This window comes from Gopherus evgoodei, chromosome 3 (genome assembly GCF_007399415.2).
Source record: "Gopherus evgoodei ecotype Sinaloan lineage chromosome 3, rGopEvg1_v1.p, whole genome shotgun sequence".
Taxonomy (NCBI): Eukaryota; Metazoa; Chordata; order Testudines; family Testudinidae; genus Gopherus; species Gopherus evgoodei.
Genome location: NC_044324.1, coordinates 171,499,816 through 171,516,873, shown reverse-complemented (window position 1 = coordinate 171,516,873; position 17,058 = coordinate 171,499,816). Strand labels below are relative to the sequence as shown.

Genomic DNA, 17,058 nt, shown 5'->3' with positions numbered 1-17,058 from the left:
GAAGCCAATAGGGCTAAACTGGTGTAAAACCAGTATAACTGAGAAAAGAATCAGGCCCATAGAATGTATGTCAGATCATTGTTAAAACACCAATTTGATATAAAATGAGACCTACATGGTGAGGTGCAATAACAAGGAGCAGTAGAAAAAACAGTTGTCAGGATGATATAAAATAAAATTATTACTACATTGCAAAAATGAGTATAATTATTTTTCCCACTTCCATGGTGATGTATAATTTTTGGCTTGGCTTATGGTGAATTTTGTAAAAGCTGTTTTCTATAGAAAACTGCTTTTCATTAAAGGAAATTTTAACCAAGCTGCAATTGATGTGAAGTGACTTTTCATTTTTTGCAAAAACAGTGACTAGGAAAATTTTGCCATTCTCAATGTATATGTTCACATATTTTTCCAGGGCCTAATTGTCAAACATGATGGGTCAGAGTCTTCCCTCACTTACATTGGTGCAAATCTATTGGCTTCATTTTTATCATTATAACTAAGGCTAAGGTTTTGTCATGGATATTTTAGTAAAAGTCATGGACAGGTCATAGACAATAATTAAAAATTAATGGAAGCCTGTGACCTGGCCCTGACTTTTGCTAAAAATATCCATGACAAAATGGGGAGCCTGGGCAGCTGGGGGTAGGCTGGGAGCTCCAGAGGACCCTGCAGCTCTCATCCGACGCTGGCTGAAGTCACAAAGGTCTTTGGAAGTCACGGATTCTGTGACTTTGACAGAATTTGACCCTTTGTATTTTTCAGTGTCCTCATTTGTAATAAAACTGTACAGGTTTTCAGTTGGCAACAAGAGCTGAAATTCTTATTCAAGTATCCTTTTCATATTCCCACTCATGGGACATGTCAAATGGTGCAGTGTAAATGGTGGAACCTTCTTATAGCAGTGTCCCAGAGGGTATGTCTGCACTGCAATCCAAGGTGTGAGGGCAGCATGGATAAACCTGCTCTGGCTTTGCCCACACTACCATGACTAAAAGTATCAGTGTAGATGCACTGGCACAGGCATCAGTGCAAGCTGTACAAGCATACTGTGGACCCTGGGTGTGTATCATGTGACTAGCCCACCTTGAAGCCTATGCTGCTTCATCTACAGTACTATTTTTAGCTACGATAGCTATCTCTACCTGTGCTGCAGTAACACCTCAGGTTGCAGTATAGTTGTATCCTTAGAACTCAGGCTCTCCTCCAACCCCCTGTCCTCCACTTTCCCAAACATTCTGGGGGCAAGCCTATAAAAAGAGAAGCAATAGGACACAAGGAGAAATCGATTGCCAGTAGAATTTAAGATAGGAGGAGGTTTTTGATATATTAGGAACAAAAAGAATCCTGAGAATGGTATTGGTCCATTACTAGATAGAAATGATAGAATTATCAATAATAATGCGAAAAGGTAGGAGTATTCAATAAATATTTCTGTTCTGTATTTGGGGAAAATTTTAATTGTAAATGAGGAATCATCTTTGAGTAGGTTGTGCATTTCCAGGGGTCCTGCAAGGGTCTTTGCCCTACACTGTTTAATACTTATATCAGTAACCTGGAAGAAATCATAAAAACATCTCTTACAGAGATCTCAGGTGACACAAGAATTGGGTAGGTGCAGAAATAGACAATTGAGTAATAATTACATAATCAGCTAGCCAGGGAGGAGTTACAGCTCCCTCCCACTTGAATGGGACATCACAGAGACATATTAGTCCTCGGTGATTCACTTTCACTCCAAGGCCATAGGGGCTTAATTTTCAATATATAGATACATTATTCCTTAAATATTACCTGTATGCACATCTCACAATGATTAGGAGTATCAGTAAGTTACAAGTATTTGATAGAAACCTCACCTGTTGCCCTTTATGAATAAGTACCATAAAAGCAGTATATTTGGTGTAGAGAATTTGTCAGGTCTGAGGCAGGAATTGCTCTTAAAGTACAGTGAACCCTTTGCCAGTTGACACCTATGGGCCTCTGTGTCACACTTTCCTAGACTTCATGCTTAAATAAGACTCAAAGACATATACTTTAAACACCAAGAGTGCTTTAGCTCAGTGGGTTCTCAACCAGGATCTGGGGCCCCTGGACGGCCCTGAGAAGGTTTCAGGAGGTCCATCAAGCAGGGTTAGCATTAGACTTGCTGGGGCCAAGGTCAGAAAACTGAAGTCCGAGGCCTTGAGCCCCACCGCCTGGGGCTGAAGCTGAAGCCTGAGCAGTTCAGCTTCATAGGGACCCTGTGGCATGAGGCCCCAGGCTATTGTCCTGCTTGCTACCTCCTAATGCCAGCCCTGTCTTTTATATGGAGAAAACCAGTTGTGGGCCATGGAGTTTTTACAGCATGTTGTGAGGGCCTCAGAAAGAAAAAGGTTAAGAACCCCTGCTTTAGCTTACTATCTTAATAGGGCTAAGTAATTTTGTAAGTCTCCCAATCTCTTTATTTCATGTTCTGACAATCCTAAAGGTCACATTACCTCTTCACAATCATTATCTAGATATGTTAGACCAGGGATTTGGAGCAATCAAATTTTTGAATTGCTCCACTCCAGCTTCAGGCTCCGCTCCAAAGACCTGAGTTAGACAGTGTGTGGAAAAATGTTAAAGATAGCATCCATTCCTCCCCTTGATGGGGTTAGGCCGTGTTATAACCTTATTCCCAGATCTGGACCTTAGCGTCCAAAATATGGGGGTTAGCATGAAAACCTCCAAGCTTAGCTACCAGCTTGGACCTGGTACTTGCTGCCACCACCCAAAAAAATTAGAGTGTTTTGGGGCACTCTGGTCCCCTTGAAAAACCTTCCCTGGGGACCCCAAGACCCAAATCCCTTGAGTCTCACAACAAAGGGAAATAATCCTTTTTCCCTTCCTCCCTCCAGGTGCTCCTGGAGAGATACACAGACACAAGCTCTGTGAAACTACACAGAGACTCCCCCCTCTCTGTTCCCAATCCTGGAAACAAAAAGTACTTTCCTATTCCCCCCAGAGGGAATGCAAAATCAGGCTAGCAATCCAACACACAGATCTCCCCGATTTCTTCCTCCCACCAATTCCCTGGTGAGTATAGACTCAATTTCCCTGAAGTAAAGAAAACTTCAACAGGTCTTAAAAGAAAGCTTTATATAAAAAAGAAAGAAAAAATACAAATGGTCTCTCTGTATTAAGATGATACAATACAGGGCTAATTGCTTAAAAGAATATTGAATAAACAGCCTTATTCAAAAAGAATACAAATCAAAGCACTCCAGCACTTATATTCATGCAAATACCAAAGAAAAGAAACCATATAACTTACTATCTGATCTCTTGGTCCTTACACTTAGAAACAAAAGATTAGAAAACAGAACTACTTCTCCAAAGCTCAGAGAAAGCAGGCAGACAGAAAACAAAGACCTCAGACACACAATTCCCTCCACCCAAAGTTGAAAAAATCCGGTTTCCTGATTGGTTCTCTGGTCAGGTGTTTCAGGTGAAAGAGACATTAACCCTTAGCTATCTGTTTATGACAGGCCGTCGTCAGGCTATCCCTTGATATGAGGATGATGTCTGCCAGGGGAAAAGTCATTGATGAAACTTAAGATGGCTAAGGAGTCAAATTTGTGCTTTACGTGTTTTTTTCATATATGTGATAGGTGGTTGCTTGGAAAGAGCACAACTTCTGGCCAGGATGCAGTATCTTTTCCTTCCTCCTCAGCCATTTCTCAGCCACTTGAGCAAGGCAATTCTCTTCAAAACAGACTGAGGCTTGATGTATGATGCAACAATATTGCAGTCTATTGCCAGCCAGCTCTTCCCAATTGGTGCAATGCCTCCCTTCTTAAAATATATTTTCAGGGTGTTCTTGTAGCTTTTCCTCTGTCCCCCACAGATCCTTTTCCCATCACTAAGTTGAGAAAAGAGGACTTGCTTCAGAAGGGGAGTATCGGCCATCCACACACAATTATCAGCTCAGTTAAGTTGATGTTTCATAATTAAGGCCATGATATAGTCATGGATATTTTTAGTAAAATCATGGACAAATCATGGGCAATAAACAAAAATTCATGGCCCGTGACCTGTGCATGACTTGTACTATAAATATCACTAACTAAATCTTAGCTGGGGGGGGGAGTTTCGCTGCTTGGAAAGGGGGCATGCCCCCGGGGCCATCCACCCCTCACTGCTCCGCCCATCCCTGGGACTACTGCCAGGGGCCGCTCACCTGCCGCTGCTGTGGCCACCCACGGGACCACTGCTCAGGCAGTCTCCAGGGCCAGCTGCACCGATCGCTGCTCAGGTGGTCCCCGGGGCCAAGTGCCTGGGGTCACCTGAGCAGTGGCCAGTGCGGCTGGCTCCAGGGCCTCTCCAGCAGTGGCCGGTGTAGCTGGCTATGGAGCTACTCCAGCAGCAGCAGTGTGGCTGTCCCCGGGGCCACCTGACCAGCTGGTACCAGGGCCAGCTGCTTAGGTGTTCCTGGGGTCTGCCACACTGGCAGCTGCAGAAGTCACGGAGGTCGCAGAAAGTTACAGAATCTGTGACTTCCGTGACAGACATGGAGCCCTATTCCTAATCTTCACCTCAACATGTGATGTTAGCTGCAGAGAGAATGCTGGTATTGGTGCAATGCTCTTCCCATCTGACATGGAGAATCTTCCTAAGGCAGCACTCCAGATGCTTAAGAAGGCTTCAGTATGTCACTCATGTCTCGCACCCATAAGGAAGGGTAGGAATCACTATGGTATTGTAGACCAGGATCTTAGTTTCCATCCGCAGATCTCTGTCAGTAAAGACACAACGGAGCAACTTTCCAAAGGACACATTGGCGCAATGGATGCTATGTTTAATCATTACATTGAGATTGGCTGTCTGGGAGAGGTGGCTACCAAAGTAAAGAAATGTTCAGCTTTCCAAGGGTCCACCACCGGTGACAATTTGTGGGAGAATGGGGGCAATTAGTGTGGGGACAGGCTGGTGGAGCACTTTAGTCTTACCATTCTTGAGGGAAAGTCCCAAGCTGTGATAGGCTCCTGCTGGAGCGGCTCTGCAGCCAGCTACAACAGGCACTGCCGGCGTGGCCCCAGGGCCATCCACCCTGGACGCTGCTTGGGTGTCCCCAGGAAGCTGGCCCTGGGGACCACCTGAGCAGCGGCAGGTGCAGCTGGCCCTGGGGACTGCCTGAGCAGCAGTTCCAGGGGCAGCCGGAGTAGTGGGGGAGGTAGCACCAGGGGCGGCTAGAACAGCCACTGCTCAGCAGTCCCCAGCAGCTGGTGCTCTCCTGAGCAGCTGTCCCCTGGCCCACTCTCCCAGAGCAGCAGCACCCCAGCTAAGATATAGGCAGGGGTATTTATGGTACAAGTCACGGACAGGTCACGGTCCATGAATTTTTGTTTATTGCCTGTGACTTGTCCATGACTTTTACTAAAAATATCCATGACTAAATCATCGCTTTAGCCATAAACAATGGCTGGTGTTGTTCTCTACACTTCTGTTGGATCTGTTATGCAACAAAAATCATGTTGATGGTGTTCTGAGACAGTCTGAGACCATACTGGGATTCTGGAAGGACATCTTCAGCAAGAGGGAGGAGACAGTTCAAAAGGATGCAAGCAAGGACATTCCCAGAAATGGAGAGTAGGGCAATACCTCAGTAACTCCTGCACATTGACTTGTCCCCTTCCTTAAAAATTGTCATAATATTGGCATTCTTTAGGTTGGATGGAATTTCCTCATTAACCCAAATTCTAACAAAAAGTTTATGCAGTTTTTGCACAAATGCTATCCCAGGGGTGAAAGTAACTTACAGGACTTACCGGTACTGCCGGAGTCTCGAGGGGGCATGGCCTCATCCGGTAAAGGCGTGGCCTCAACTGGAAGAGGCGAGGCCTCTCAAGATTTAAATACCCTGGGGTACCATCTGTGGCTGGGAGCCCCAGGGCCTTTAAATCAACCCAGAGATCTCAGGCAAATTAAAGGGCGTGGGGCTCCGGCCACCACAGAGCTCCGGGCCCTTTAAATCCCCACCACAGCTCCAGCTGGGATTTAAAGGGCTCAGGGCTCCCACGGCTGCAGGGAACTCCGAGCCCTTTAAAGCCCGGATGCTGAAGCTGCAGGCGGGATTTAAAGGGCTCTGGGCTCTCCACAGCGGCAGGGAGCTCTGAGCCCTTTAAATCCCGGCCCCAGCCCAGCCGCCGAAACTGCGGGTGGGATTTAAAGGGCTTGGAGCTCTCTGCCGCTGCTGGGAGCCCAGAGCCCTTTTAATCCTGGCCGCGGAAGCCAGTGCGGTCTGCCACAGCGTACTGGCTCTTGCTGGTGTGCCGAACTGGACTGGACCGGCTTACTTTCACCTCTGGCTATTCCACCACCTTTGAAAACCTCCCAGGGATGCCATCTGGGCCTGGCACCTTGTTGTTTCTTGTCTGAGTGATGCCAATCTTCCTCAGAAGATGGCAGGGGGTAGCAAGCAGTTCTATTACTGGATGCTGAGGAATAGACTGACTGGTGGCAGTTGAGACTTCCGATTCACGGTTCAACAGAGTCTCACAATGTTACTTCCAACATTGCTTGAAGGCCATTGTCCTTAAGAAAGATGAAGTTGTCCTGAGATCGCAGAGGGGTTGTGCCATTTGAACGTAGATGGCTTTTGTTGCTTGAAAAAAGCTTCTCATGTCATGCTGATCAGCAGAACTCTAGATCTCCATGGCCTATGCTTGTCACCACTGATTCTTAATGTCATGCAGCTTCCTTTGAACACAGCTTTAAGCCAATGATAAGTCTCTGGTATTTACTGATTAGAGGATTCATTTTGCCAAGTGCAAAATGCACTTCTCTTCTAGTGAATAAGTGCTATGATTTCCTTATTGTTGTCATCAAACCAATCCATATGGCAGTGAGTGGACTATCCAATTGATTCAGCACATGCCTTGTGAATGATGGTCTTGAATTGCTTCCAGTGTGTTTAGATGTTGTTGATATTGTCAGGAAAGTCAGAGAGCCTCTCAATGAGGTGTTGCTGAAGAGTCTCGCAAATAGCTTGTTTTTGAAGTGCCTTGATGTTAAATCTCTTTCACATTCCTTTTGGTTGTTTATGGTGTGGTGCAAGCTGTATGTTCATGATTGATCTGACTAAGCGATGAACGTAAGACCACTTGGAAACACCCACATGGCGAACACTGGCATCTTTTTCACTGTCATTGTCAGAGCCCGTGATCATACTGTTGTCGATATTACATGAGCCATGAGAGGTATAGATGACTGCTGGACCATTGCTGGGGTTAGGACCAGAGCAATGGGTACTGCTATGGCATGTCTTAGAAATGTTCCAGTTGCTGAGATCTGTAAGGCTGGTACAGGGAGCTCTATACATACATTTACAAAACACTGTTCCCTAGATCTACTGTGTAGATCAGACACTTAGTTTTGTAGGGCACTACTTCATTTTCTATTCAGTTAGAACTCCAAGTCCCACGATCCATTCATGGGGTATTGATTGCCAAATTCTCCTGTGAGTGGGAATATTCAGAGGACTCTCCAAGAAGGAATTAACCTGTAACTCGAGTTTTTTGAGATAGACTCTGCATATTCACATTCCCTGCCCACCTTCCTATCTTCTTTGGAGTCCTAATAAAACTTCACTCTGGGAAAGTGGTGGAAGGAGTTGAGCTGGCAGAGGGTGTCATGCTCCCTTTTATAGCTTCACCCTCAGAATATCCAGGAACAGAGAAGAGAGGTAGGAAGAACACTTGATCACTCTAAGAGACACTGTTACAAGAAGGTTTAATTGCCTAAGTTGCATCCGCTAGGACAGGGGTAGGCAACCTATGGCACTGGTGCCGAAGGCGGCACACGAGCTGATTTTCAGTGGCACTCACGCTGCCCAGGTCCTGACCACCAGTCCAGGGGGCTTTACATTTTAATTTAATTTTAAATGAAGCTTCTTAAACATTTTAAAAACCTTATTTACTTTACATACAACAATAGTTTAGTTATATATTATATATTATAGACTTATAGAAAGAGACCTTCTAAAAAGGTTAAAATGTATTATTGGCACGCGAAACCTTAAATTAGAGTGAATTAATGAAAACTCGGCACACCAGTTCCGAAAGGTTGCCGACCCCTGAGCTATGACAATCCCCTGAGTGGGGATATCCAAAGTCCATTTCAAAGAATTCTGGTTACAGGTACATAATTTAAATTTTCTATTAACTTTGCGTGCCAGTATATGAAGCATTATTTTATTACTTTCTGTTATTATAACTATGAATACTAATATAATAAGCATTAATTAATATTAATAAGCATCATTTTATTAACTTATTATTTCCTGTGCATTTAACAATGTTATGTGAACCAAAATATAAACAAAAATGAATACTATGACTTAAAAAAATATAAAGATTTTACTTTTTCATCTTTATTTAAAATCATGTTGCCTTCCAGAACTTAACAAACATAGTTGCCCAGGTATGTGTTGAAATCCACAAAAGTGCATCTACAACAACTGAGAAATATTTGAAGGAAACTAAAAGGCACTACTACATCACTCCTAATAGCTATTTGCAATTCATAGACACCTTTTCAAGCATATTACAGAATACAAAAAAGAAAAGTCTGTTTAACAGGTGAGAAATTAATAACATTTTCCCATTATGCTCTGCTGCAATGTATAGCCACATAAAATATCCTACTTCAAAGGAGCAAAATATCAAAACCAAACACAATGGGTCAAATTTTCAGAATTGGACACCTAAAATATCCTTGTTAAATCTATGAGCGTGTATGCACTAATATTGTGCAAAAGAATACAGATGTGTAAGAGTGATTGCATGCACAATTACTCATTTAACATGCATAATTTTATATGTGAAGTTACCGGATATTATTTCTAGGACTGTTGATTAATCACAGTTAACTCATGTGATTAACTCAAAAAAATGAATCGCAATTAATTGCAGTTTTAATCACACTGTTAAACAATAGAATACCAACTGAAATTTATTAAATATTTTGGCTATTTTTCTACATTTTCATGTATATTATATTCTGTGTTGTAATTGAAATCAAAGTGTATATTATTTATGATTACAAATATCTGCACTGTAAAAATGATAAAAGCAATAGTATTTTTCAATTCACCTCATACAAGTAGTATAGTGCAATCTCTTTGTCGTAAAAGTGCAACTTACAAATGTAGATTTTTTTTGTTACATAACTGCACTCAAAACAATGTAAAACTTCAGAGCCTACAAATGCTCAGACCAACAAGTTTGTTTACATTTAAAGGAGATAATGCTGTCCACTTCTTATTTACAATGTCACCAGAAAGTGAGAACAAACGTTCACATGGCACGTTTGTAGCCGGCATTGCAAGGTATTTTTGTGCCAAATATGCTAAATATTTGTATGTCCCTTCATACTTTGGCCACCATTCCAGAGGAGATGCTTCCATGCTGATGACGCTCATTAAAAAAATAATGCATTAATTACATTTTTGACTGAACTCCTTGGGGGAGAACTGTATGTCTCCTGTGCTCTGTTTTACCCGCATTCTGCCATATATTTCATATTACAGCAGTCTCGGATGATAACTCAGCACATTGTTCATTTTAAGAACACTTTCACTGCAGATTTGACAAAATGCAAAGGAAGTACCAATGTGAAATAGCTACAGCAGTAGACCCATGATTTAAGAATCTGAAGTGTCCTCCAAAATCTGAGAGGGACAAGGTGTGGAGTATGCTTTCAGAAGTCTTAAAAGAGCAACACTCCGATGCGGAAATTACAGAACCTGAACCACCGAAAAAAAAGAAAATGAACCTTCTTGTGGTGACATCTGACTCAGATGATGAAAATGAACATGCGCTGGTCTGCACTGCTTTGGATTGTTATCAAGCAGAACCCATCATCAGCATAGACGTATGTCCTCTGGAATGGTGGCTGAAGCACGAAGGGATGTATGAATCTTTAGCACATCTGGGACATAAATATCTTGTGACGCCAGCTACAACAGTGCCATGCGAATGCCTGTTCTCACTTTCAGGTGATATTGTAAACAAGAAGCTGGCAGCATTATCTCCTGCAAATGTAAACAAACTTGTTTGTCTGAGTGATTAGCTGAACAAGAACTAGGACTGAGTGGACTTGTTAGTTCTGAAATTTTATATTGTTTTATTTTTAATGCAATGATTTTTGTTCATAACTCTACATTTGTAAGTTCAACTTTCAAGATAAAGAGATTGCACTACAGTACTTGTATGAGGTGAATTGAAAAATACTATTCTGTTTTTTACAGTGCAAATATTTGTAATAAAAAATAAATATAAAGTGAGCACTGTACACTTTGTATTATGTGTTGTAATTGAAATCAGTATATTAGAAAATGTAGAAAACATTCAAAAATATTTATATAAATGGTATTTTATTGTTTAACAGTGTAAATAATCGCACAATTAATCGTGATTAATTTTTTTAATTGCTTGGAAGCCCTAATTATTTCTAAAGATCCCAAAGTCAATATATAATAACTTATATTTTACTTAATCTTCACACTATCCATATATTAGAGGATGTTTCAAAATATTACAAACCACCTAAAATACATTTGTTACACTAGCGGCACCCAAGCAAGTGGAAGTAGTTGTAAACTATATTTTCCTGGACAAGCTAATCTCTCCCTGGGGCAACAAAATTACCCCCACAATCCTGTTTCTATCCTGCAACTCCATCTTTACAGTTGGGACCACATAGTAACCCTGCCAGGTATGATTCCTCAGTGGATGTGGTAAATCAGCTCACCTCTGAATTCACTTCCCAGACCATCTCTCCAACCCGTACTGCAAATATTTGGGCTGTGTTGGCCTTTTGTGGGCCTTCATTGGAGGGGAGGTTGTAGCAGATTTCCACTGCTACTATCTACCTCTCCACTCCTTCAGTCAGATTTTCCCAGAGCAGAAGTTAACATAGACCGTTGAATGAAACTGGGCTGTTATCTTTAATGACAAATAAAATAAAAGTACACAACTAGATAATGCACATTGCAACTTAATTTTTATTTGTAGGGCTTGTTTTCACAATGGTCTGACCAAGCTTCTGGAAGCAACATCACTGGTTGCAGAAATGCAAGAAGAGTTGCTTACCCTTGGCCCTCAGATAGAGCAAAAATCAAAGGTATGTTTTAATTACAAATTACTTTCTGTAGTGGGCTTTAAAAATCTTCTGTGACCTCCCATTCCACCTCCTCCTCTCCACAAAATTCAGGACCTAAAACCTACTTGTTAAATCACCAGTGAGTTACATTATACGCTTTCTCCTTCAACACTTCCATGGCTGACAGGAGATTCAGACACAGTAAAGACAATTCAGTTTTCTGATTGGCTCATGAGAAAAAGAAAATGTTTCAATCTTCTCACCACTCCGTCATCTCACCAAGTGTATTTGAAATTCTGCAATCAAAATGTTTTGCAAAGAAAAACCTTTTTTTTTTTCCTGTTAGGAGATAGAAGAACTCATGGAAAAACTTCATAGAGACTCACAAGTTGTAGAGCAGGTTCGAACTCTTGTTAAACAGGATGAAGAAATCATGACTGAGGAAACAAAAGTTGTGGAAGAATATGCTCGGGTACTGAATCTCTTGTGGTCTCTTACAGGTTTGGTTTCTGTGGGCCTAGTTTTACAAAGGATTAAGAACAGTCTGGGCATTAACAACCTTGCACGATCCAGTTCTATTTATGGTAAAAATAAGTAGTTCCAAAAAGTGCAGAAATTTTCATATGCCTTCAGCATAGATACTGTTTTTTTTAGGAATCTTCACCATATAATAAAATGTAAAGTAATAAAAACTGGAAGATATCTGTTTTAGTTTTTTCAAGCATGATTCTGATTAGAAAAGTAACTATGCATGAACAGCATCTTAGTACTTCACACATCATCTTTTTGTATGTCTTACTCGCAAAACAAACATTTTCCTACTGGTGGTTACAGAAAACTGGTTTTTTCAAGTACATATTGCCAAAAGAAAATGCCAACTCTAACTTTTTTCTGTGGGCTGTGGGGTTTTGTTTGTTTGGGGTTTTTTTTTTTTACAATGTAGCAAGCAACTGAAGAGCTAAATGCTGTATTGCCAGCGTTAGAAAAGGCCCTCGCTGCTCTAGATGCGTTGGACAAAGCTCACATTGCAGAACTCAGGTAGGTCGGTTTTGTTTTAAAACTTTGCTATTAGTTGGAACATTGACAATCTTCAGTTCTGGAATAATAATGCTGGCAAATTACATAACAGAGCAAAGGTTTCCACAGGAGTTCCTTCCATTCAGAACATCCATAACTAAAGAAAATGATTTTGAAAGTGCAAACAATGCAAACTTGCCTACATTTCAAGCTCACTCACTCTTACTCTTACTTCTTTATGCTTTCATGTGTCAAATTAGTTCCTATTGGTTAGTTTATTCTCTTTCTAAATCAAGACACAGACACACCCACCACCCTATATTGGGTCAATAGGGGCTTGTCAGAAATTTTCATTTTCTACACTTTTATACACAGACCTTTTTCAGGGAAAAGGGGTGAAGGATGGTGTCATCAGATCTCAGTTGTTTTCCTCTGTTAATATAGGGGATTTTTTTCTTCTCCATTCTATTAATATAACAATATAGTACTTTGTAGTATAGTTATATACTAATTAGTAAGAACACAGAAATTAATATTAATTTAGAAACTAAAATAATAGTTCAGACTATTGAACCATCTAATTCAGTAGCCTGTCTTTGAGGTGGGCCAATACTGGATGATTTAAATGAAAATATACAGCACCATATTTTGTTTGAAACTGCTGATTATCAATTTCTCAAATGTTTCTTTGGTTTTTTACAGAGTATACGCTCATCCTCCTCCTCTTGTACTAACTGTTATGAATGCAGTTTGTATTCTTCTGCAAAAGAAACCTAGTTGGGCAACAGCAAAGCTCCTCCTTGCAGATGCAGGATTCCTCAAAAAATTGGTTACCCTGGATAAAGATAATCTACCCGAAAAGGTAAAGGGATGGTATAGTGCTCAATAATTCATCTTCACTTCTTCTAGGATTCTTCAAAGGATGTTGATTTTGTCTTAATAAAGACTGAATTTTGTATAATAACTTTGGGCCAGATTCAGTCCCATGTTGCAGCCCCTTTATGCCACAATGGCAGGATGAAGGGGCTACAAAGGGGACAGAGGCAGAAACAACTGCTGCAGAATCCTACTGTCATGGATAGGCTTTCTCTTCCCAGCATAGGCCTGGGATAATACCTTTATGCTGGACCCCCTGGCAGCTCCAGAAGTATGGGCCATGTCAGGGGCGGAGTGGGAGAGTGAGGAAAGAGAAAGTCATGAGCACACTGTGCTGTGTGCCGCTGTAATTGTCCATAGAAGGCTATTGCAAACTGGCACAATTTAAATTAGCTCATGGGCTGCTCTGAGTTGAGATGAGGACTGGGGACAGAAGAGAGGAGGTGCAGATGTGGTTTAAAGCTTCCTTTCTCCCCAACTCAACTGGTTTAGTGCTCGATGAAGAACTGGAGGAACACAGAACCTTCCCCTTTCTATCAATATGTAGAAAAGAATGGATGAGAGTAATGCTTTTAGAAAAAATTAAACCAGTAGTTTCTTCTTTGAGTGCTTGTTGGTATATATATTTCAGTTTTGGTGCACATGCTCCCCATGTGCTTTTTTGGCCAGCAGCATCTGTTTGGGGCTGCACTGCGCCCTGAGTGTCCTTGTGGTCTCATATTGAGGGCATCAAAGGTGGAGGTGGTCCACCTGCAACTTATTTCCTTCTCACTGCCTGTGGCTGTAAAACAGAGCTTCCTAGTATCCATGACACATCTCTTTTTAGCTTATTATACTAGTTCTTTTGAACATAATTAGTGTTAATTTAGGAAAAGATAGGCTTAGTTATCTGCTGGAAATTTTTTTTTATAAGTTTTTGTTGTTCAGGAAGTTTTTAAATCTCACTTCCCTCACCAGAATTTTCTTCTTAATATCAAGGTTTTAGGGGTATTGTAATGGTTTGGGGGAGCTGCCTACATACAACTTCTGAATTCTGTTTGATATTTTGAACTCAGTATACATCTATATTGAATAATAACCTCCATTTTGTTTTCTAAGCACCATTGCAATTGTAAAAATTGTTCTGTGCCTTCACCTTGTGTGAGGCAAACCCACAACCAGACTACCACTGCTCACTCAGCTGCCGAGATTCACCCCTCCAACAGAGCCTGCAGTGACTCAGCACTCAGGCATGCTGTAGCCGCATATCCCTGAGCAGGGCCTGGGTCAAATAACCCCAAGGCACAAGTATTTTACTGATGGCACCAGATATCAGGTTAGTCTGTGCTATAGCACTACCCAGCCAGGAACCCTCATGCTGTCTCACTGTGTTATAGACTCCCTCTGCTTCCAGCCTGCCTTTGATGCAATTCCTGCCCCAGCCTTACCTGAGCCTTGTTCCAGCTTGCTTCAGCCTTGCCCGTGCGCTAGTCCAATTGTGCTCCAGCCCTGTTACTGACCCACTCCAGCCCTGCATCCATTTCCTGACCCCTCAGATCCTCAGACTGACTCCCACCCAGCTTCAATCATTGGCCTGAATTGGGACTCCAACTATAAATCTGATTTGGTTTGTCTTTGGACTCTGACCTCAGTTCTGACCCACAGCCTCTCCCCAACTCAGCCCAGACCCAACTGTATGGCTGTCTTTGACCCTTGCACCTGTTCTTGACCACTTCTCTAACTACCAGGTCTGCCTGCCTCAAACCAGAGCCTGACAGTTTTCACAGACTCTGTACCAGGCACTGGTGAGGACTCAGCTGGAATATTGTGTCTGCACTTTCAGAAATATATGGACAAATTGGAGAGGGTCCAGAAGAGAGCAACAAAAATGATAAATGTTTTAGTAAACATGACCTGTGAGGAAAGGTTAAAAAAACTGGGTATGTTTTGTCCTGAGAAAAGAAGACTGAGGGACAACCAGATAACTGTCTGCAAATATGCTAAAGGCTTTTATAAAGAGAATGGTCCTATTAGGATCCAGGAAGTTGGCAGGCAGAAGCCTACTGCTAAAGGACATCCCCCAGTTTAAGTGGGGGATCCACAGGACCTGTAAGCCAAGTGATTCCGGGGGGACAACTAATGAAATAACAGGCACAGGAGTGCGGTCAAAGGGTCAAAAGAAGGGAACCTGACGGGGACACTGAGCAGAGAACCCCGGGGGAAAAAAAACCTAACAGGACAAATATACCATTGTCTATAGATTTAAGATGAAGTCCAATTTTTCCATCCTGATCTTTACACACAGTTATTTCATGGATGCCTTGTTTAATCTCTGCTCTGTGAATTCCAACATCATTTCCAGTTACTGGAGCTACCATATAATTCACAGTGGAGGGTCTCATTACCAGCTGCCCCTGAGATTGTGTACCTGCAACCATTGGCAAGTTTTTATGTATCCCTTCTTCATTAAGGCTCAGACCCATGTGTTCATAAAGTTCTGGGTATAGTCTGGGATAAAGACTTCCATCTTGAGGGATGGAAGCAGAAGCTTCAGACAAAATTGCTGGATTGGCAGGGTTTGAATAAAAGGCAATCTGAGCCTGAATTACCTTGTCCACTTTCAGATCTTCCAGAGAAGGATAAAGAGACATTTTTGTGCAATTTTCACAGCTGAGGCGGAAGCAGTGGCGGTGCTGGCAGCTGCTGTTCCCAGGCCGCTATCAACAGTGGCTCTAGCTCCTGGCAACGCGGCTCTGCTAAGGGAGTGACATTGTTGTTGTTCTCCACGTTCACTGTTTGTTGTTCTCCACGTTCACTGAAGATAGAATAAGAAATAATTGACTTAACTTTCAGAAAGGGAGATTTAAGTTAGATATAAGGAAAAACTTTCTAACTGTAAGGATAGTTAAGTAATGGAATAGACTGCCAAGGGATATCGTGAAATCCCTGTGATGGGATGTTTTTAAGAACAGGTTAGACAGACACCTGTCAGTGATGTCTAGGAGTACAGGGTCCTGCTTCGGCACAGTGGAATGGAATAGGTGACGTCTCAAGGTCCCTTCCAGCCCTAAATTTCTATGATACTATATAGATCTAACTGAAGACAGTAACATTTCTATGGATTTACATCAGTGAAAATGAGATCATAATCCTGCCCAAAGTATTTATAGTGGTTTTTTCCCATCTTCACATAACTAAAAAATATCCAAAAAGATTTTCCATTGTCTTCTCCTTAAACAACAAAGAATGCTGTAATAATTCTTCAAATCTGTGGGACATCTAAGTCATTGTTCTAATATTTAACCTGTTCATTTTTTAGGTGTTTCTGCAATTGAAAAGATATGTAAGATCCCCTGACTTTCGCCCATCAAAAGTGGGACTGGTGTCTATTGCCTGTTGTTCCATGTGTCACTGGATTTTAGCTTTAGATCACTACCATGAAGTACAAAAGGTACCTTATTTAATAAAATTATCATTATTTCCAAAAACTCTTTTAATATTCCCAGTAAAATACAAGTCCTTATAAGAATACATTTGGGGTAGATGATCTTCTGTTTTTAGAATATGATCTTTCATATACAAATGCATTCAACAATAACTGAAATTAGCTATTGTAGTAGGAACCTTCATATGAAACAGTTATTCTACTGGAATACTGATTCAGCCTCTTAATCAAATGGTTACCCATAATAAAGCTCATGGGCCAAATTCTGCTCTTAGTAATATCTGTGCAATCCATCTAAAGGCAGTAATCTCAAAATAGAAATGATGAAAATTAGTTTGCAAAACCCATGCTACTTATATTCCAAGAACTCAACTAGATGCCTTAGAGAATGTGGAATAAAACCAGAAATATTAAAATCTGTGCTGACTCAATTTCACTTTCATGTTATGCAAGCTCATAGAAACTGAGCATGATTAAAAAGCCAAATAAATTGAGTACCAATTTATTCTTTACTCTCTCACATCGTATATAAATCTTTCTACATCTGTGGCCATCCTTAATGTACTTTCCAGGATCTTTTCATTCTTGTCTTGTTAGAAGTTTCAGTAGAGAGA

At 41.4% G+C, this 17,058-nt stretch overlaps 1 protein-coding gene across 1 annotated transcript in view; it reads left to right on the top strand.

Annotated features, from left to right (window-relative positions):
* Positions 1-17,058, top strand: part of DNAH14 (dynein axonemal heavy chain 14) — a 496,436-nt gene that overhangs the window by 357,543 nt on the left and 121,835 nt on the right. Inside the window, 6 exon segments of the mRNA XM_030558364.1 lie at positions 8,422-8,603; positions 11,040-11,148; positions 11,474-11,599; positions 12,071-12,165; positions 12,847-13,006; positions 16,319-16,450. Coding sequence (XP_030414224.1) covers positions 8,422-8,603; positions 11,040-11,148; positions 11,474-11,599; positions 12,071-12,165; positions 12,847-13,006; positions 16,319-16,450 — 804 coding nt within the window.